The sequence below is a fragment of the Dipteris shenzhenensis genome, chromosome 13 (assembly GCF_047967505.1).
Source record: "Dipteris shenzhenensis isolate YYH24624 ecotype China chromosome 13, Dip_SZ_1.0, whole genome shotgun sequence".
Classification (NCBI taxonomy): Eukaryota; Viridiplantae; Streptophyta; class Polypodiopsida; order Gleicheniales; family Dipteridaceae; genus Dipteris; species Dipteris shenzhenensis.
The window spans coordinates 7969172-7992538 of record NC_141608.1 but is presented as its reverse complement, the minus strand read 5'-3'; the positions used below and the strand labels follow the sequence as shown (position 1 = coordinate 7992538).

Genomic DNA, 23367 nt, shown 5'->3' with positions numbered 1-23367 from the left:
TTGTATGACAATTCGTATAAGGTCAACAATCCTTGATACTATAAGGTCTTGTAATTCATCAAAGAAGATCACACAAAGCTTCTCCCAACCATCACTGCTCATTGTCATGAAGCCGGAAGCTCCTTGGCTAAGTGACTCATGTACATTGGGTCGAGGGCACAACCAAAGTGGATCTAGACACGTGCAAGTGTAGGGGGGCTCTCCCTGTGGTTGGCATAGTAGCAGAGATCTGGAAGGCCAGGTATGAGTGCAACTCCAAGTGGGAGGGGGCTTACAATGAAATCATGTATCCACAAGACAAAGCCTAGTGGGCCTAGTAGGTAGTCCACTGTACTTGTCCCACCACCATGTGGGAAACAAGTGAGTCCTCTAAATGATAGCCATCTCTCAAGACCATTATAGATGATCAAGTCATGGACTGCCCCCAACTCAAGTAGATGTGACGCGTACCTTGTCACATGTGGGGCATTTGCAAAGTGCCTCAATATCCCAAGCTCAACTGCATCTAGCTCGAAGACTATGTGGGGATCTCTCTCATGTGCAAAGTCTAGCAGGACCACCTGCCTATCCCCTACCCATGCATTGAAGTCCCCTAGAAGGAGGGTGTCTCCCTATCTCAGGAACTCCGTGATTGCATCGTGGATTGTCTCATATGTGTTGTGTCCCTCTATAATATTGACCTCTCACATGCATAGGATGACGTGTTTGGAGGAAAGTAGCACACTACTGCAATTAGGATCAGTTGGGCGCATCCAGCAGCAATAGCTAAACTCATATCCACATGTGTCATGCATGCTCCTTTACGCATTCCTCTTCTTGCATTGTTGCTCCATTATTGCCTTGCTCCTAACAATGGCATTTTGGCGCATGCTATCTTAGCACACTCTGCGATGATATCTTGGTGCACACTGTGATGATATCCTAGCATATATGTGGAGATAATAACCTGACGGATGTGGGGATAATGACCCAGTGGATTTTGTGAGGAGTCCTTCTGGGGTACCATATGAGTGTGTTTTCCTGACTTTGACATTTCTTGGGACTATGTGGGAACCAGATGGAGGAGAGTAAGAAGAACAAGAGGAAGAAGAAGGAGAGAGAAGAAGAAAAAGAAAAAGAAAAAGAAGAAGCACACAATGGAAGAGACAAAGAGACACCGATATACGTGGTTCATGTGGGCTATGCCCTTAATGAAATAACCAATCATGTGTCTTTCTTATCTAGCAAGTGAGAAGATGCAAGATACAAGCAGTATATCCACTACTAATCTTCTATGTGAGCCACACCCTTATCTTACAATTTTGATCACACAACTCATAAGCAACTCATGCACCAATTTTCATATATTTTTGGTGACATCCTAGGGGGGGTGTTGCCCCCCCCTAAACCCCCTTCATGAAATGGGTATAAGCACGCCTGCATCCAAAGCATGGCAAAAAGCAATCTCAAAAAAAGGATCAAGCTCCACATACAACCACCATTGTCATGCTCGTCCAGTTATTATCACATCATCCCCTGTCGGGTTATTAGTACAACGTGTGTCGGGTTACAAAACTATAAAAGGAGGACCCTGGGGAAAAAATCAACAGCGTTAACTATTATAGCCAAAGTCTTGCAAAATTTTTCCAAAAATCCCCAACTAACAACCCTGCCTCCATAGCCATCTTGCTTGTTTCGCCCACCCCGATCTCCTTTTGTCTGCATATGTTCTTCCTCGGAGAGTTTAGACAAGTCGCTGAGCGACCTTTTCGTGATCTACCACTCCTTTGGTCTCATGGAGTCCAGCCAAACCCACATCTTCACTCCAATCTTGTCCAACCCATCTATTACTTTGTCTACCACCGCAGCACAATTACTACTCCGTTCGTCACTCCACCTCTATGTCTTCCCCTTCCCAGTCACATAACCCAACAAGAGTTGGTAGAGGAAACCCACAGCCAACAACCCCGTGCTAAGAGAGTGGTCAAGCTTACACCTCTTGCCCTGCTAATTGCCAAAAAGTTGTCCCCTCCACTCCCCTCTATACCAAGCTTTCTATCACAACTCCCAATACCGAGTGTCGCAAGCTGCATCAAAAAATTGGCAACCCCATGCTGCTGATGCTGATCATTCAAAGACAACTCACTAGTTGGTTAGACACTTTGGAGTAGCACATCACACCCTATGAGGGGCATGCTGCCAACCCTAGCCCAGCAAGCATCCTTTGCGCAAGAAGAAGCACAAAAGCATAGACAGGAGGAGGAGGCAAGGGCAGCCTCCCAATGGCAACAGATCAAATAGGAACAAGCATAGTAAAAGGCAATCGGCATAGGCCAGTAGAAGGTCACGATGCCTCTTACGGCCCCCCAAATGACCACCCCCTCCATTATTTCCACAAAGCAGATCAGATCTATGATAATCTTATGAACTTCAATGAACCTAGTTCCGGACACACCTTTCAGTCTCAGCAGCTCCCTGACCTATCCTGCCACATTGCCTCCCTCCTCACATCTCTAAAGGGCAAGCAAACCGTTGGACTAGCAGCAGGCCCATATGCTACCTCTCTGCTACCAACTCTCGTGTATTCTACCTCATGGAGGATCGCCTCATGGATTATTTGGTCCACGGGGTCAATATCATGCACAACATCTATAAAAGGTGGTAAGAGGTACATGCAAAGGTCTCTATAATGCGGGCCCACGACTAGGAATAAATCCAACGGTTGATAGAGGAACTCCAATTAGCCCAGAGTCACATTGTCAGCCTATAGGCGGTGGGAGAGACCTTAGAGGAAGCAACATCAAAATCTAAACAGTGAGCTGCAGCCTTATAGGAAAGGAATGAGGCCCTCAAACAAGATCTCTCAGTAGAAATAACCCAGCTTGATACAAATTTCCTTCAGATGAATGAAGCCAAGCTTGCCCTTGAGAAATACCGATAGGAGGCAGAAAGGTCGCAACATGCAATGCACCGACAAACCGAAGCCTTGCACGCCTCCAATCATGAGCCCTCCAAGACCTGTACCACTGGCTAGAGCTCGTGTGGACCTAGCCTCCTATAGAAGAGATGGAGATGGACAGTCAACGAGAGGAGGAATATTAACAGGTAATAGAAGCACCGGTCGACCTCAACGCCCATGCCCTTGAGCCCCGCATAGTGGAAGACACCTTCGATTTTCACTTCAACATTCTCAAAATCTCCTCTATCCAATATCACCTAGACCTCAATAAACCCATTCCGTCCACATACATTTTTGATCTCATATGCCTCCATTCTCTCCATGCATATCCAATTTTGGCCATGGCCTTTTTTAGTGGTGACCAGGACCAAGACATTTGCCAGCTTCCCCTGCACCCCCATCCTCCTTAATTTCCTCGAGTCCTCAAAATTTACCTCAGACTTTGAAAATTTAGAACTCACTAAGCCTAATGACCTCCCTATGTGGGCATGCTCCCCACATTCCATGGCCAAAGGCCTTGGGTGGATGCGCGGACGTGGTAGAGAGGTGGCTCAACATACCTATCAATTTCTTTTGGTGCATGGAGTGGTGCCATACCCTCCCACCATAATCCTCCAATTGTATAATAAAGCCTTAGAAGCCATGCAACACTTGCTCGACGATGCCTTTAGCCATTTTGAAACCGAGCATGTCGCTTACCCTAACTCCCTAACTGATGGAAAGTCTAATATAGCCATCGTCATCTTTAATTCCATAGCCCACCCCGACACAACACACCTTCCTCACCACCAACTAATCCCAACCGTTCCTCTGCTTCCGCCCATAACACATATCTCAATTTTCCTCACCCTACCACATCCACCCCATCTACACAGCCATCCTCCACACAACCCTCTTCTCTCCATTGCTCCACTATCACGCACTTGGAGTCAATCGAGGCTTCTACATACCCTTTACAAGACCCTCCCAATGACCTCATGTTGGACCAGGTTCAGATAATTTTAAGACTGGCATTTGTACCTCTCGGAGATGTTCCGTAGCCTCCACTTGCCACAAGCTCTGATCACTTTCTAGACGACGGCAAAGATCACTACGACGACATTTTGATAGTCGATCCGAGGTGGTATCGGGTCCTCCATCAATGCCGACCCTTCGAGGACATGACCAATCTAAGCCTGTGGAAAGGCAAGCTCCAAAGCTTTTCGACCTCAAGGCGGTTGATATTATGGAAGTCTGCGCACTTATCGCCTTCATCAGCTTGACTTACCATAAGTGGGAAGTCATCCATCGACTTGGACTTACCATAAGTGGGAAGTGACCGATTGACTTGAAGAAAGAGGAGGTTATGACAAACCGAACCCCTCTCAAGTACCCACTACTGATGAGGAAGCAGGAATTCAGCCCCCACTTGGAGTGTACCATTTTTGACAAAGCGGGAATTTTAGATCCACTACTGCAATGCATGCCGCTCTCGCCATATACACCCCACATATATGGCACTGCCTTATCGGTTGAAGTGGTCTATCTTTCAAGCAATGCGGGATAATGACCTTAATGTCATATACAAATTTCCCCCCATTGGCACATTGTATGGCCTTGTCACATCGATCGATTCGCAGAAGTTCCCGCCATGGTTGCCTCCATCCATTACTTCCACCTCCTCATCATTTTGTTATGTGACGTTCCAAAGCAACATCCCATGCTTGAGGAACAAAATATGCGAATCCACCATGACATTGCCTTCAACATGGATGAGCGGCCCACCTTCAAACATGTCATTTGCATCATGTACCTCTGATCTCCATGCGCACCACATCAACACATTCGAGGACATGCATGACACACACTTTTGGGAGCCTTGATTCCCTTTTTGCCAAACCTCACAAAGACTCTTTGACCGCCACTCCCTCATCTAGTCAATACTCACAATCGGCCTTCTTTGCACATCATGATCCAGGGATGGTTCAACTACAGAAAGGGGGGCATGTTACACCCAAGAGCAAGAGCGAAAGAAAGGAAGAATAGCAATGGATTCTTACCTTGGCATGGCCAAGTGGTTGTAACATAAGAAATAGAGAGAGTGATGAGGAGGAGTAGGGTTGGCCATCCCTTCAAAAGGTGCTATGTATAAAAGCTAGAAAAGTTGACTTTTGGTAGCCTCTCACCCCCTTTCCCCTTCCTTCTCCATGCATTCTCTTCTCCTTCCGCTCACTCCTTCCCTTTCTTCATCTCTCTCTCTCTCTCTCTCTCTCTCTCTCTCTCTCTCTCTCTCTCTCTCTCTCTCCCCCCCCCCCCTCCCTTCCCTCTTGAGGATTCACATTGTTGCAACTCCGGAAGCCATTGAAGTGACACTACGGACCCCACGGGCTTGCATTGCTCCCGCAAGGAGCAGGAGGAGGTGGAGAGTTCCCTCGAGATTCCCCTTTTCTTGTGAGTCACCGTCGAAGACTACACATATGGGGGATGTGGCGAGCTCATGGAAGGGGGGCTTGATGGTGTAGAAACAACAACAACTCTTCATGAGAGGGGCGTTGATGGTGCAATAGCTCACGGGTGACGCAACAGCTCCCACCACGAACAGTAGCAGCACAATAGGCGGCGTAACAGGAGGGCGGGGAGGGAGGGGAGCAGGTTAGAGGGGAGGGAGGGAGGAAGTTGCTAGCGGGTGAGTGAGAGAGAGAGAGAGAGAGAGAGAGAGAGAGAGAGAGAGAGAGAGAGAGAGAGTTACATAACGCTATCACATATTGAGCACTTGCCCACTTATCATTACATCATAGCTTCCCTAATCATTCAACATGAGTTACAATAGAGTCACTACAGTTCGCTCCTCAACCACTATGATATTACACCATTTCCCCTTCATTGGGATCTTAAAAAACATTGAAGGCGGACGATTGCTACCAATTGGGCACCATTTCATGGTGGGAGCCTAAAGATGCTACAAATGGGGATTCCAAATTTTTAACCCCCATAAGTTCACATGGTAACCATCTCACTTTTGTTGTCAAGGTCGTGTGAGAAGGAGGCATTGCTAATTTCCAACGAGACTACAAGGTGATAAAAGGGAGGCTATGTTCAAAAGCTAACCACACAAGCAAAAGCATACATTGCAAATTCAAAATCGTTTTATCACTAGCTACTAAAGGCCATGCTAGCAAGACAGAGAAAGTGGCATGTAAACATAGAGTTTGGCATGACAAGTTATTTGTGAGAATCTTATACTTCATATATGCGAGTGAATCGTTAATGTATGAAAAAAGGGGTGTAAGGGTGGGTCCCAAGTTTTGACCTAAGTTCTAAGTGAAGTGTCATGTAACCACAAAGTGTAGGCGAGGCTAAGGGTGTTTACAGACTACACCCACCCATGTTTGCCCATTTGTGCATTGAATGCCTCTAGGCCATGGTTGGGCAATCTTTTTTTTTTGGGTTGGAAAGAAAAATATGTTGTATTAAACAAAAGTGTAATGATGAAAGAATATAATTGAAGCTACAAAACTTGTTTTCAGAGCCCATCCATGACTTGTAGGCATGATCTGTGGGCATGCCAATGGAGAGCCTTTTCACGCAGGGCAATGGGTTTCAAGTTGGATTTGAAACTTGGTTGGGAAACTAAACCAAGGTTTTGTTTTTTGGAACATTCACGTGAAGATGGCCATTACCTGCAGCTCAACCCTTCTCCTACGGGCTACAACAATTCCAAGATAATGATTACACTTTGTTTTCCCTCCTTTGGACATTAAGTGAACGCCTTGGACCTTGCAGTATAGTCTTTGGTTAAGGATGGGTCCCCAATTTTTGAAAGCTATAGTATAGCTTTTTGGTCTGCCCTCAGGGTAGCCTTAGCAACCATGAGATTTTGGCAAATCAGAAATTAGGCATTTCTTGAATTTCTGGCTCTTCTTCATTGGACTTCAATGGAGACTTTAAAGTGGTTGATTTTCTCTCTCTCTCTCTCTCTTTCTTCCCTTCTTTATCTCCTCAAGTCTTCTTACACATGATCTCCACCTTTCTTCTCTCTCTCTCTCTCTCTCTCTCCCCTTCATCTCCTCTTCCTTCACACAATTTTCAGTGGATTCCTTTTTGTTTATGTTTTTAATCATGGGAATGATTGAATATCATTCACCTTGTTCTTCTTTTCCCATGAGAAAAGTACCCTGTATGGAAACTTTGAAACTCAGCTTGAAAGGACCACACTTTAATACAAGCGTGGGCGCTGCGCTTTGCGAGCACGTATGTTCGCTTTTCTAAGAAAGTTGTAAGTACCGTGCAACTTTCTGAGGCAATTCCATTGAGTGCCCTCGAAGCTATAGTCTTTGGACTCGAGATCAAGCAACCGTCGGAGTGCAAGCCATTGCAAGCCCTTTCCTTGATTGGGTGCACGCATCTTCTTCCTTTCACCCTCCATATTCTCATTCCAAATAGTCACAGCACAGCATCTCAGCCAAGTTGTGATTCCGATTGAATTCCCTCTGCTGAACCAACCCATTTGGGCGCCTGAACAAACCCACCACCTCCGCTGCTTCATCTTCCACGATGGGGGAGAACACAGAGACTACGGTGATATTGAAGCCTCGCAATGACAAACGGGAGTATCGGAGGGTCGTGCTGGCTAATGAACTCCAAGTTTTACTCATCAGTGATCCAGAAACTGACAAGGTTGGCAGGGATGTGGTTCTTTGTCGACAAGCCTGATCACTTGCAGCCTTGAGATTGCAGGAATTATGCGTATATGTTATTTTAACTAAATCATGATGGCGACTGTATGTTGTATCACAGGCAGCAGCTGCAATGGATGTCTATGCAGGGCATTTCAGTGACCCAGATGGTCTCGAGGGGTTGGCTCATTTCCTAGGCAAGTGGCTATGAAGTATGCGTAGCCCGATAGTTTCGGCACGTTAATTTCACATCATATTGCTGCGCTGGTAATTCAGGAAATTCTCATAGTGCAGGCTTCCTATAACCCGCCAGTAATTTTATGTAAGTTATGGGAGGTGAAAATACGCGAACCATGTTCTTGCATTCTGTTCATACACGTCCGTAGAACTTTCAGCAGAGCTGTAAATACAGCTATATATTTGCTTAACAGAGCACCAACTAGGATTGACACCTAAGGCATTTGGTTTGGAATGTAGATCACTGGTCTGCTAACATGAAGAACGGCATGCTTTTGGAACTTCGTATAAATGGATGCTCAAGTATGTTTGGATTTTGGATTTGTATGTGTGGATTTACCGTTGGGCATTGATGACGTCGGTGGGGATGTCATAGTAGCTAGCCCCTGCTATGAGTGATGGAATTTATGGTTTTCAACCTTGTGAGGTGACTGTCATGAGATTGAAACTGCACTGTGTGTTTTTTTAGAGGATTCATTTGGACATATTCCTGGGATTCATATAGATATATGCTTCTGGACCTTACCTGAAACGATTTTGTAACTACATGATACAGAACTGATCAAGGGCCTTTTTGCCTCCCCTGCAATCCTACTGCTTGTAGTGCAATTCCTCACTTGGCAAACAATACATGCTTGCTTTGGTTGGTATATCCTATCCCGCTTGAACTTGTCATTCCTGGTGGTAAGAAGCAAACTTTGTTTGGGCCATCAATAGATGTGCTACTAACTTTTAGTGAAAGAGATCGGGGACCATCGTCTCTAGACTTTCCTCATGGTGTATTTTGACATTTAGGGCTATGGCACAGGAGCTATTAGATATTAAGCAGCTAAGTATGTGGCTACATGGGGATCGTCCGAAGCTTTTGAGCTGCTATCATGAAAGAGAACATAAAATTTGTGTCCTAATTGGGTCTAGCACGTATGTCTTTGATTGGTTATTTGGGATTGCTGATTGGTTGGAAAGAGGGAGTCGTAATGAAAATAGTTCCAAACTAAATATGTGCCCTAACTGCTTTCCTTTTTGTTGAGTTTTTGTCACTTACCTGGCTTCAGAGACTATTCTCAAGGTTGATGAAGACGCTCATAGTGCTTTCTGGCAGATTGAAGGCGATGACAAATGCCTCTTGTCGTGGCTGCGTTCATGGTAGTTCTAATAGAGATGATGCTTGTCATGCCTTTGCTTTTGGACTTGAGAAAACCGCCATATTGTTTACCCGTTGCCACTTTGCTACATGAGATGCTATTGGAACGGTGGTAGTTCTATCATGGGTTGCCTTGGGCCCTTGACTCTTCAAACCTTGTCCTATGTTCTGTAATCCGGCCTGGTTGCCTCATTGCAACTTGGTATTCATGTGCCGAGTCTTAGAGATTTGTTCTTGAAGCTTCAGACGCACCACTAAATGTTTGAGCTGAGGCCATGGAGAAAGTTGCCTAGCTTTCTCTCCATCATCCTTTAAATGGTCACCTGTGTAATGATTCGTGCAGTGGTTGATTGAGTCATCTGTTCTTGGGATATCTCCAAGAAGTAAGCGTCAGTCCGTTTACTTAGTTAGGTGGCAAGAATTTGGCATGGATATGGCTGATCAAGTCCTCCCAATTATATTGGGTTTGCTTCCAATCCCAGTCGTGATGGTACATTTGCCACCCTCCTCCCCTTATCCTACTTCATCACCTCTCTCCTTACATCAAGAAGTAATCTCCCTCCTCCATCTTGCACCTCTTGCGCTATCAATGCCTCTCCCTCTGCTCTTTTCCACACAACTCTTGATCTTCCCTCCCCAACTCTTGGTCTTTAGGTCAGCCAACTAGCATTGCTTTCTGCTCATGCTGCCCCTTCCTTACTGCCATTAGTGTGGCCATTTTGTCACAAGCATTGGTACTAGCAGTCTAATAGTTGTGGCAATGGCTTTTGCCATTGTTTCAATGGCTCGGCATAGTAGCATATAATGTTTGAGTGCATCATATTTCGCTTAGTGTGAGAGATGTGTGTATTTGTTTTGAGTGTTTATCCCACACATGTACACATACACACTTGCATGCATGCACACATGTTCCTACACACATTTATCAAAAATTACAAGCTGTGCTACTCATGTGTTTGTGTTCATGACACCATTCTGGCCTGGGTATGGGTCCTGTCCAAGACCCCAATATGCTTTTATGTATGATCCTATCATTTTTGCGGCTGCCCAAAGAGGCTATGCAAAATTCATGGGTGGAGGAGCATCTATCTTGTATTTCTCCCTGATGTGTGCTGATAAGCACAACATAAGAGAGGAGTATGGTGCTCATCCTCGTTCAATGTTTCCTGAGGGGCATGTTTTGCAAACTTTGTTCTCTCTTTGTAAGTTATCCCATTTGCCCCTTTCAATCTGAAGCTCTTGGGGGCTGGTTCTCAGTTTGCAAGAAGTGGGGGGATGAGGTTAGTCCTCCATGTGTGTGGGCCAAGGAAAAAGATCAATGGACATTTTGCACATGCTTCAATGAAGAAAGTGAATAGCCACTAATCAAACCATAGGAGCTAGCTAATTAACCCAAAAACTCAGCTTTCAATTTTTAAGAGGTCTATCATTTCGGAGGGTGATAGTGAGGTGGATAACAATTCATAATGAAAGATGACAACCCATGCATGTATGTAATGTTGTGAGGTCCTTGATGTGTGATATGTGAGGCTTGAAAGGAAAAGAGATCACAGAGAATGCAACAACATATGTGGACATGATAAACGTTAAATATCGGAGTATACAATGGTAATGAACTGCTTTGCTACATCTGTAATTGAATCAAGAAGCAGGCTGTGATTGCACAAAATGGTAGATTGATAAGGGTACACACAGAGGTGTAGGGTTAATATTTTGGAGGTTGTCTTGTTTCTTGATGGTAAGAGTTGTTTTTTGTCTTTTTTTTGTTGAACTTGAAGGCTAGGTTAACATTCATGCAGTGGTGGTGTTGCAGAGCACATGCTATTCTTCTCCAGTGCAAAGTATCCAGTTGAAGATAGTTACATGAAATTTCTTACCGAGGTAGGTGCTACATTATAGTATGTGGTGAAGCACTTGGAATTGTTTGTGCAATTACAATCTGAAGAATCTGTGTACTTGGAATATTGGGGAGCTTATTATTTTAGTAGCAGCAGAGTTTATATCCTTATACTATTTCATAAAGTCTTTTCACCAATAAAAATGGGGCCCTGCATGCCTTCTTTATTAATAAACAGAAACAGCGGTGTATATAGAAAATAGGAGGGAAAACCTCATGGATCTATGACTTGGTGATGATTTGCACGACTCTCCTTTTCACTGGCCCTGCTTGCAGCTAATCTATTTTATGCTTGTGATACAAAGGTAGTTGTGAAAAAAAAAAGTACCACCCCTCCTTAAAAAGGATCCTTCAAAACAACACAGCATGGGCGAAAATAGCGTCTCACATGAGGCTGGAAAATCTTTAAAATCTACTCAAATTGTTTAATTTGGGAATTAAACAAATCTCTAAACTCTACTCAATTTGTTTAATTTGGGAATTAAAAAAGTTCAAGTTTTTAGGAGGGAATTCGGTAAATAAGGCACCCCCAATTGGAGGTATGACAGTAACTGAAACCAATTTCTCTATTCATCTGAAAGAGAATGTAACAGTTGTAGCTATGCAACAACCAAGCCAGGGGAAGTATCACCAATCAATGCCACCCACTTAGTGCTCATCCCTGTCTGCTTGCTAGCTGCATGGATGCAGAAAGTATCAACCATGGAAGTTACATCTGTTTGCCTCTGACTCATCTAATGATGTGCTCGATCAAAGTAACTGATGTTTTGGAGGGGATTTTGTGTGTCAGGGCATTGCTGCAAAGTGAGCAAGTAGTATATTGTGTGGCATCGCTGTCTTACTCTGGATGAGGCAAGCAAGCATTTTGATTTTTAGTCTCCCAAAGCCATTGGACGGAACCTCCAACAGGTCTACAGACCAAATTGAAAAGGAGGGATTTTGTTTGCAGGTGCTGAAAGAGAGCTTCAAAGAAGTGCCTCTCCATAGCTTGGGATGCGTGCCGTCTGGTCAATGTCAATTGCTTGCAGAAGGCCAATTTCATGGGATATTGGTGGCCCAAAGGCGCATCTGAACTTCATGTATGATAGGACAATCTTCATGGGCTTGCCTAACAAGTAAGGGTCCCATGATGGAATTGTCCTTCATTAGCGTTGAAGATCATGACTTTGGTTGTATCGAGTCAACCTTCATGTGCTGACTACCATAAGGCTTCCAAATGCCTGTTTATGCCTTTTGCTACAGTTGAGGTTAGTATTATGTCATTTACATATAGCAAGATAGGGGCATTTGTTTATGCCAATAAAGGCCCTTCCCCACCTAGAGTGTCAACGAGGCATGCTAGCTCATCCATGTAAAGCTCAATGAATGTGGGAGATAGTGGGCTGCCATGCTACACATTGGTGATGTTGACGATCTCCTCAGAAACATGGCTGTTGCTATGCAGACCTACCATGATAGTCAGATAATATGCTTGCATCGATGGGTCTCCATGGTGTTAAATAGTTGAGGACATAGGAAAGCCTTTGTAGAAGGCTTCATTGGAGAGCCCAGTGAGGATCAGGGCGAGTGTTTTTCAACCTTGAGTTAGGAGTGCTGTGTCTTTGAGATGGAGGGTGGGTATGTTATTGAGGTAGTGTATGGGTTGGTTAAGTACATCTTACAAGGTGTCTGCATAAGATTGTCAATGAGCAATGTCTTGGGGTTCTCATTCCAAAGATTTTCATAAAGGATGCTTAAGAGTTCGTGCTCATGACTTAGAAGAACTGTCATTTCTTGAGTTGCCCTAGTGTCAATATTCTCTTGTACCCTTGTTGTTGAGGTGCCCTTGTTTGACCCTGGTGTCCCAGCATTGGTAGCATAAAATCTGTGATAGAGAGCTGGTGGCGATCAGTGTGTGTGGTCTGCTGTGGTCTCCTAGTGTGGCCCTGTGTCAGACAAGTGCCATTGTCACAACTCGTCGGATGTGTCTCCGGTCTGCTGAACATGGAGGGAAGATCTGCGAGCCTGATCTGTGGATCAACCCGCTGGCGAGTCTTTAGTGTCTATCGCTCCGGGTTCCAGCTCCGCCATCTCCTTCTGGCTTGTTGGTCCTTGCTATCTGGTTGGAAAAACTCAGTGATCATGCTTTGAGTGGAGTTTGGCTGTGCACTCTGATCTCATCTGTGTCTAGAGCAGATGGTCTCTATGTTGGACGGCCCCATGAATGAAAGTTGCCAAGGATCTTTGATCTGGATAAGACAAGAAACTAAAGAGTGGTCTGAACCCATTCTTGAAGAGACAGTGGTAATGACCTCGGGTCTCGTAGTACATGAGGCATCTGAAAGCAAAGTGTTCCTCTGACTTGATCTCTGTTGACCACAGAGTACATATGTGATCCTCTCTAAGTATGCCCTTAGCCCGCCTGCTCTCAATGCATAGTCGGTGCGATTAGACATGGAAGTGCCTGATCAATATGCTCAAAGAATCGGGGAGGCGGATCCATGTATAGCTTGGCAAGTCGATCAAGCCCTCCTCTAATATCCGTAAGCAGTGGTCCCTGTAGACTGGGGGCCAAATCCTGAATGTGTATAGCTGTAAGAGATTCTTCCCCTCCTCCAAATAACCTGGTTGATCTCGTGGTAGGTGAGGGGAAAAGAAGGGGCCTCAATGTTATACAAGTGCCAATGACAATGATGGTGCTGCTGTCTCGAGATATGGTGACTATAACGAATGGGCAAAAAGGGGCTAATTTAGCAGCACTTTGTGGGAGTTAGAGGGAAGTGTGGAGGGACTTTGTAAGTCCACATCCACCACTCATCGTACCTGGCATTTAATATTATTTGCTCTACCTCCTCCTTCCTCCTACTTGCTTGGACTCTCTCTCTCTCTCTCTCTCTCTCTCTCTCTAAGGTGAATGATGCATGCAAGGCGGGGAAATGGGTGGTCTACCGGGATGGAATAGCACACACTAGTCTGGTACACAGGTACATCTTTGGTAGCACCTAATGGCACCACCACCTTCAGTCACGAAGCCACCTATGAACTCGAGCTCTCCAGGTATCAGCATCTGCACCAAGCTCCTAGGGTCTGTTTCAACCCGCCCTCCATCTGGCTAGGTCTACATCCCAGGCACAAATTCAGTTTACCTGGACCGTCATGTTGAAAATAGAGGATAGAATCACTCACACCTCACACTCCTGATCGCAGCTCAAACAACACTCAAAGAGACGGGGAGAGAAAGATAGCAAAACTGTGATATATTCTTCCACAACAGTGGGCTGACAAAAGCTCAAGAGGTGAGCGTACAAAACAGCAAGGAGATGCTGTCCCAATATCTGAAGCTAATCCTCTCCCTGCAGGCTTGCCTGTGCAAGGCTTGTCTGTGCAAGTGGTGAGGAATGAGGGGGGGAGTGGGGGCCTTTTATAGGCCCATTGCTGGGCTCTGAAAACTGACCAGCAGGGGGTCAGCCCGTGCTGCAGCACCAACCTGCTGGGCTCCACCACTGACCAGGCTGGTCGGCCTCTTGTAGGCTGATCTGGCCGGCTTGGGCCAGGCCTATATAAAGGTCCATGTGCCCAGCACATGGGCTGCTGATGCAGTCCACAGACCCCGCCTTTTGCTGCTCCAGGAGGCACCAAGGATGCCGCGCCATCAACTCTTGCTGCGCGGGTTCCAGGCTAGGTAGGTGCTCTGCCCTTTTCTTCCCCTACCCCCCTATAGTCTTCTGCCCCGTTGTCCCCTCAAATCGGGGGCTCACAGGTGGGACATTGACTTTCTAACACCCCCTCTCAATGACACAATTGTGGGCTGATCCCCATGTGTCGAATGAGGTGTTCCATTTGCTCCCTGGGAAGCGCCTTCGTGAAGACATCTGAGATGTCGTCGTTGGTCGGGCAGTACATCAACTCTATGACTTCTTCGTCGATGAGTTCACGAACAAAGTGGTAGTGAACCTTGATGTGCTTCGATTGTGCGTGAAACATGGGGTTGTTGGCGATTGCTATGAAACTTTGGTTGTCGCACATAAGCACCGTCGCATCTTCTTGGGTCACATTCATGTCCTCCAAGATCCACCTGAGCCACAATGCTTCGCATGCCACTGTGCAAGCAGCCCTGTACTCCGTCCCTCTGTAGATGAAAGGGCGACAGTAGGTTGTTTCTTACTCAGCCATGACACATGATGAGAGTAAGAAATAGTATCCAGAAGTTGATCTGGTTGTCGCACATAACCACTGTCGCATCTTCTTGGGCCACATTCATTTCCTCCAAGATCCACCTGAGCCACAATGCTTCGCATGCCGCTGTACAAGCAGCCGTGTACTTCGTCTCTGTAGATGAAAGGGTGACAGTAGGATGTTTCTTACTCAGCCATGACACATCTCCTGATGAGAGTAAGAAACAATATCCAGAAGTCGATCTCCGGGTATCAATATCACCTGCCCAATCACTATCGTAGAAACCTCCCAACTCAATGCCTCTCGTATAAGTGATGCCGTAGGTGCAGGTACCCTTCAAGTACCTTAGCACCCTCATACCTGCGTCCTAATGGGCCTTCTTGGGTGTGGCGGAGAACTGACAGAGCAATCCAACTGCGTAGGAAATATCCGGTTTGGTATTGGTGAGGTATAGCAAACTCCCCACCATGCGTCGATACAATGATGAATCAACCGGTTGAGATGGATCACGCACACTCAACTTCAGACCAGTTTCCATGGGAGTCACTGCTTCTTTGCAATTTTCCATCTGAAAGCGTTTGAGCAGTTCCCTGCAATATTTCTCCTGTGAAATAAAGATACAGCTCTTTCCCTGCTTCACCTCAATTCCAAGAAAGTAGTGAAGTATGCCTAAGTCAGTCATCTCAAACTCCTCCATGAGAAGTCTCTTGACTTGAGCAATCTTCTTCGTATGATCCCCATGTAATGAGGAGGTCATCCACATATAGAATCAATACCAGCTGCAAATCCCCCTCTGTGTCGAGATAAAGATTTGCCTCTGATGGACTCCTCTGAAGCTCGATCTTATGAAAGAAAAGATCTATCCGTTGGTACCAAGCTCTAAGGGCCCGTTTCAACTCGTATAAGGCCTTCTTCAGTTTGCAGACTTTTGATGGGGATCCTGGAATCTAAAATCTTGGTGGTTGTGCCACATATACCTCCTTCTCAAGGGTTCCATTAAAAAATGCAGACTTGACGTCCATCTGAAAAATAGGCCAACTGTGATGAGCAGCCAAGGCAATGACTGTCCTAATGGTCACCATCCTAGCTATGGGGACGAAGGTCTCGTTGAAGTCAAGTCCTTCTGACTGTGCATAGCCTTTTACCACCAATCTCGCTTTGTACTTGTCCAAGCTCCCATCTGACTTGAGCTTAAGCTTGTACATCCATTTAGTCCCAATGACCTTCTGCTTGGTTGGTTTGGGCACTAAATCCCAGGTGTCATTTTTCAAAATGGCATCCATCTATGCCTGCATGGCTTCCAAAGGAACGAGGCTTCTCAAGCTGAGCCAGCATAGCGTAGTTCACGGAGGGAGTCTTCATGTTGTGTTGAGACCGCCGCACTTCGGAACTGCTCTAGAGAATGTCCGTGCCGTGAGTCTGCTAAAGTCTTCAAATACCACTAAGGTAGCTTCTTCTCTGATGGAGGTGCCTTTGCTGGAGTCGCCTTGGGAGCCGGTTCTAGAATAGTATGCTCCTCCTCCTCGAGGTCTTCAGTCATCTCCACCTCTTAGATGGTGACCTTGGGTGGGGGTAATGATGGAAGTTCAGGAACCTCTTCTACAGAGGCTGTGGCTTTGACTCCTCAAAGATCATGTCCCTACTGATAAGGATCTTCTTTTCCGGGTCTAAAAGGTGATAGGCCTTGGATTCTTCACTGTATCCCACAAAGATACATCTTCAGCTATGGGAATCAAGCTTCGTCTGCTCATCTTTATGCACATGAACAAATGCATTAGAACCGAAAACGCATAAATGAGATATTGTGGGCTTCTTACCATAGTAAGCTTCATATGGAGTCTTGTCATCATCAACCTTGGTCTTGGTTCTGTTGAGGATGTGAACGGCAGTGTTCACGACTTCACCTCAGTAAGCTTTCGAGAGATTCCTCCCTTGCAACATGGTCAAACCTGTCTCTGTGATGGTCCTGTGCTTCCTCTCATCAACTCCGTTTTGCTGAGATGTGCGAGCTATCTCGATCCCGTGCTTCTTGCAAAATCCATTGAACTCAGTAGAAGTGAACTCTCCCCCTCTGTCTGTGCGGAAGGCTTTGATTACCTCCCCCTCTCCTCCTCTACCTAGGCCTTCCAGTCTTTGAATTTCTTATAAGCCTGAGACTTCTTGCCCAGGTAGAATACCCACGTCATTGGACTGAAATCATCCACAAATAAAAGAGAATACCACGAACCTGTGAATGAATTTGTCGACATTGGGCCGCAAATGTCGGCATGAACCAACTCGAGTGGCTTCTTGGCCCGTGATGAGGCCTCGTGTGGGAACTTGTCCCTGTGTTGCTTGCCCTCCAAGCAAGCCCTGCAAACACGATCATTGCCTGCAATCGGTGGAAGTCCATTCACCATCTTTGACTTTTGCATCTCGGCGAGAGTGCCATAATTGACGTGACCGAACCGCTCATGCCACAATTTGGATCTACCATGGTCCCTGTGCATCAAGAGAGCGTTGAGCCGATATAGCCCATGCTCCTCGACTCCTTGAGCCACCACCTTTCTGTTTGCCTTGGATGTGACATTGACTTTACCGTTGTTAAATAAGACCGACATATTGTGCTTGTCCATCTGACTGACAGACAAACACAAGTTCGGTACATATAGTACACTGGAAATCAGCTCCTCGTTTCCTGCAGTCGTGATGAATGGAATACTACTAGCACCCTTCATAGGGCATGTCCGGTTATCCCCCACAGTGACCTTGGAATCGGGATGCGTACCTTCCATGGATTTGAACCACTCCTTGTTGGACATGTGCTTTGAAGCTCCACTGTCCACATACCAACCTTCCTTTCCTTCATTGACTGCATAAGTGGAGCAGTACTCAATGATGATGAAAAGAGCGCCGGTCGTGACGTTTGCCGATTCGATCTTTGGCTCCTCCTTGGACTTGGACTTCTTCTTTTGCTTGAGGTCTGCCTTCTTCTTGCGGCACTCTTTAGCAGAATGACCAAGCTTCTCACATTAGAAGCACTTCATCTGCCTCTTTTCCTCTACATCCTCGGTCTTGTTGTTGTTCTTGGAGTCTTTGAACTTACCCTTGCTAAGCTTGTCCCATGCCACGAGAGCCTTCTCGTCCGATTGAGTAAATAGCTTTTCTCGAGCCTCTTCCTGCAATAGTAAAGGGCCAATTAGGCTCCTTGAAAGTGAGAGGCTTGGTCCTTTGTCCTGCAGTGACCGTAGTCATGAAACTCTTGAAACTGCGAGTTAGCTTGTGTAATGTTAGCAATGCTAGATGACTTGAGTCTACCGTCTGACCAACTGCCGCGAGCTGGTCCCTTACCACCTTGACTTTTGTCAGATGGTCATGAACATCGTCTGCCTCATTCATATCCAGATTGTACAGTTGATGTTGAAGAAGCAGAATACGAGATGTGTTGTCTGTTTCATACGGATCCTTCAGAATAGCCACGCCTCTATAGATGTCTTGGTCATCTGGATGTGCGGAAGAACAGAGTCCGCCGTAGTCCCGATGATTAATTCTAGGGAGTGGGCATCTCTGTCTTCCCAATTCTCAAGCTCCTCTCCATCTATTGGAATGTGAATCTTCCCCTTGCTGTCCAACATATCTTCCGGCTTTGCCTCCACCTCCGTTGTCAATTTCCACAACTTCCGAGCCACTAAATGACTCCGGATTTTCACCTTCGGTAGTTCGACCCATCTAGTTTCCTTGACTCTCCAAAGTTCGGGATGGTGAATGAGAGAAATCTGGAGGAGGAGGAAGGAAGAGAAGGGGCTGAAGAGGCGACAATAGAATCCTTGTCCTCCATCCTTGCTGTAACAGCGAATAGCAAACTGAAAAATGTGCTCTGATACCATGTTGGAAATAGAGGATAGAATCACTCACATCTCACACTCCCGATCGCAGCTCAAACAACACTCAAAGAGACGGGGAGAGAGAGATAGCAAAACTCTGATATATTCTTCCACAACAGTGGGCTGACAAAAGCTCGAGGTGAGTGTACAAAACAGCAAGGAGATGCTGTCCCAATATCTGAAGCTAATCCTCTCCCTGTGCGCTTGCCTGTGCAAGGCTTGTCTGTGCAAGTGGTGAGGAATGAGGGGGGGAGTGGGGGCCTTTTATAGGCCCATTGCTGGGCTCTGAAAACCGACCAGCCGGGGGTCGGCTCCCTGCTGCAGCACCGACTTGCTGGGCTCCATCACCGACCAGGCTGGTCGGCCTCTTGTAGGCTGATCTGGCCAGCTTGGGTCAGGCCTATATAAAGGCCCATGTGCATGTGCTGCTGATGCAGTCCGCAGGCCCCGCCTTTTGCTGCTCTAGGAGGCGCCTAGGATGCCGCGCCATCAACTCTTGCTGCGTGGGTTCCAGGCTAGGTAGGTGCTCTGCCCTTTTCTTCCCCTACCCCCCTATAGTCTTTTGTCCCCTTGTCCCCTCAAATCGGGGGCTCACAAGTGGGGCAGTGACTTTCTAACACGTCAAGCTCCAATTTTTGTATGGTTGTCCCCCTCTAAGTCACAGCCACCGTCTGACCTTGAGTCCTCAGGTCCTGTTGGAGAATCCCCCTCTACTTCAGTAACACCAGCCAAGCACCTAGATGACTCCAGGAACTCGTCATTGTCCATCACCTTCACAAGGGATCCTGACTCCTCTTTTGACCAATCCTAATGTTTGACATTCTGACAGTCATACGGGGTTCATATATCTAATCTCAGCAGCACATTGAGTGGCCACCAAGAAAAGGTCTCCTACCACCATTTTAGCTGACTCCTCTGACTCTGAGTTGGCACCCTTCTTTTTTTGATCAGCCTTTTTTCTTTTTGCAATCTTTCACAGAATGTCCTGGATCATCGCAGTAGAAGCACTTCCTCTCTTTCTTTCTCTTCTTCTTGTTGTTTTCATATGAAGAGTCCGCTCCGTTGTCAAATTTGGGCTTGCCTTTACCAGGCTTACCGTTGCCCTTGCCTTTGCTCTTGTCTTGAGATATGAGAACCTTGTCATGCTTATCCGTACCATTGTACTTCTTTTGCGAACCTCTTGCTACAGTGGAACTAGCTCCTCGAAAGTTAGTGGTGCCGCCCTGTGCCCTGTAGTCATGTAGTCACAATACTACTATAGCTCCGGGGGAGCATTCCCAGCAACAACCTTGCCATCCTGTTCGATCTCGTCCTTAAACCAACTGCCGCTAGTTGATCCCACACGACCTTCATCTTGGGGATGTGTTCCTATACTGATTCCCCTTCAGCAATACTCATGCTATATAGCTCTGTCTCAAGGTCTAAGATTCTCGTTGCTTTGTCGACTTCGTACATATCCCTCAATGCCTCGAAAGAAGTGTCATCCATTTGAATATGCGGCAGCACCATATCCGCTGTCGTACCTACTATGATAGCCTAGGCTTCCGCATCCTGGATATGTGATGCTCTTACTAGTATAGCGTTTGCTGGCATTGTCATTGCCGTCGAGATTGATGTGGTTGGAATGGTTACGGTGGCCTGAGGTATCAGCTCTATTGCTGTCGCAATCCCCCACGACTCCCTCAATGCCAAGTGGCTCTGAACCTTCATTTTCCACAACGGGTAGTTGGTCTTGTCGAGCTTGCTTGTCTCACCAAAATTTGGATATGGTATCTATTGGCCATGATAATGAACTGAAATAGGAAAAGGGTTTTAGATTGTCATACACTTGTCTGAACGTGAGCCAATCCTTCAAGCATCTACCTGAACCTGAGCATCTACCTGAACCTGAGCCTCCTATCTGTGTACGATCGTTCAGACACCAAAGCTAATTCGTCCGTGTAAATGAATCAAGGTCGTCCTTCAACAAGGTCCTTGCTTTCAAGCTCCACTTCACGAGAACTTCCGTCAGGGCTCTGATACAGCGGAAGACTAATAGATGGGCCTAGGAGCTACATGCGGAAGTGTTTCAGTATGGAATCAAGCTTCATCAAGTGTGTGTACTTTACAACATTCATGTACATGTGCAGACTAGCAAATAGACTATGCTCAGAGACAAATATAGAAGCAACAGTGTATATTTCCGTCCATCCAAAACTTGGACAAGATACAATACCAAAAGGTTCTTCTACTATATGCCTGGCACCTCTAGATCTAACCCGCATGCTTCAGTGAGCGTACGGTAAACTCTCTGTCCCATCGATCTCTCCACCTTGCTTTCTAGATCCTCAGCCTAGGTGGGCAGCCCTTCTCAACTTAGTATGCAGCTTCTTTGTACCTCCTTCACCTCTTGGATATAGGCCCAAGGTAGGTCTGGTGCTGCTCCTATCTGTGGGCTGAAGTGTTGCTCCAGAAGATGTGTTATGAGGCCAAATGCCTCCTCTTATATAGGCCCAAAGGGCCCTGAAATGGACCGACCCCCTAGGGCAAAACAGCCGACCCTAGGGGCCAAAGACGACCTCCCCTAGAAGCTACATCCATGTAACCCCAAAAAGGCTATCAGCCTGTCCATCTGACTGATGGATGGCTGAACCATAATGCAAATGCATGCATCCATCACTATCCTAGTACCCATGGGTTCTCCTTATTAGTGCTTTAAATTTATGATAATACATTAAGGCATAATTAATGAAGTGAATTGTATTGCAAGGTTGGACATGAATGATAGTCTTTTTGGAGCTACTATTACGAACAAATTGTTTCACTAATGATGTATTAATCAACTTATACCAGCTGACCCTCAGCTGACCGTATGGTTCTAATAAAAAAGCCTTAGTGCTCATGTTTATCTCGCTAAAAGTCTTTTCTTGATTTTTTTTTTTTTTTGGGGGACTTTCAGATATGCGAACCATAACGCTGAGCTTTAATTTCCCTTGGAGATGTTTTATGGCTGTACATATGCATTTGTTTTGAGTGGTACACATATTTTAAATTTCCACAGGTGTTTGCTGGTCTTTTTGATCCACATCTTTAGTCCTGGCAACCTTTGAAGGAAGAGGCCTATCATACAACCCCTTTAATGGATTTTCCCCTGCTGTAGATGACTAACGTTACAACTGTTTTTCCAGCATGGAGGTCATTCGAATGCTTACACAAGCTCTGAGCATACAAACTTTTTCTTTGACGTGAATGCGGATCATCTTGAGGAAGCATTAGACAGGTCAAATTTATTTATTCAGATGAGCGTTTGTCTTCTGCTGTCACCTTCACATTAGATAGCAGAGAAAAGTTATGCAGTGCTACATAATTAGCCGGGGTAACAGTGGTTGGTGGCTATATTGCTGTGCTTTTGCAATCAGATTTGCACAATTCTTCATATGCCCACTATTCTCAGCGGATGCTACCTCAAGGGAGATGAATGCCGTTGACTCGGGTACTTCCCTGACCAGCTCATTAAAGCTCACAATATGAAACAGAATGACATCTCATGAAATTGCACAAAAGGGGTATTGATTGGGTGTAGCTATAAGGAACTAAATCAGCAACATTAAAAATTATTGCATGGCACTTCATCCTCAGCTTTAACAGAAATCCTGTATCATGACCCTAGTAGAAATGTATTCTTGCTCGCATGTGTGTGCATGTGCTATTTGCGTGTGAGAGGACATTTGATCCACACCCTCCATTGGGAATGTTTTAAGTCATTGGCAATGTCATAATAGCTGTTCCCTGCTTCACATGATGTAGTTGACTGGTTTGTTGCCTCTTGGGTGGCTGTCATAAAGCTAAAAGTTGCATGTTTTGTTGTCCTTTTAAAATGCATTGGCTTCTTTCTGGTTTCATGTATATTATCAAGCAGTGGGGTGGATTTATATGATAGTTTTTCCTTTTCCTTTTGTTTTTTTGGCAGAGAATAAGAAGAACTTGACTATTGACATTTGGCGGTTTAATCAGGTAGTTTTGCAAGAAATTGTCGATATATGAAATTTTATGCAAGGATGATTTATTTACTTTGTAATCTTGCAATTCTGACGTTCAAGATTTCGCAATACGATGTAGGGATGTGCATTACCATGTGTCCATGTATTTGATAGCTGTGCAGCCAGTTTGTCGTGTCCAAAATTTTACCCTAGTATATTTGTAGCTCTTTGAAGTAGGAGCCCATCGTTTAGCTGATCTCCCAAATAGATTGTGAAGCTTGCCATGTGTTAGGGTATGGATGTGGCGTTGCCTAACATGCTGATATGCTTCATAATTGAGGAGTGCATGCACCATTTGCTTTGTTGACAACCCTGTCAACAACCCTTTTTGCGTCTTGTCTTCTATCCATGTTGGGATGCATAGGCGTTTGTTCTAGCATTGAATTATTTCCCATCTCTTGTATTCCATATGCATGTTTCCAATTTGTAGGACATTTTTCCCCCACGTTCAAATGTGGA

The 23367-nt window shown here is 45.7% G+C and overlaps 1 protein-coding gene across 2 annotated transcripts in view; it reads left to right on the top strand.

The window, feature by feature from the left end:
• The first annotated feature begins 7026 nt into the window (after window positions 1–7026).
• The window catches only part of LOC147894982 (Insulinase (Peptidase family M16) family protein), a 118677-nt gene continuing 102336 nt past the window's right edge, over window positions 7027–23367 (top strand). For both annotated transcript variants that reach the window (XM_087384155.1, XM_087384154.1), the window contains exons 1-6: window positions 7027–7594; window positions 7715–7790; window positions 10788–10855; window positions 22057–22148; window positions 22288–22361; window positions 22839–22882. In XM_087384155.1, coding sequence (XP_087240281.1) covers window positions 7472–7594; window positions 7715–7790; window positions 10788–10855; window positions 22057–22148; window positions 22288–22361; window positions 22839–22882 — 477 coding nt within the window. In that variant the 5' untranslated portion in view covers window positions 7027–7471. The remainder of the gene's footprint in view (window positions 7595–7714; window positions 7791–10787; window positions 10856–22056; window positions 22149–22287; window positions 22362–22838; window positions 22883–23367) is intronic.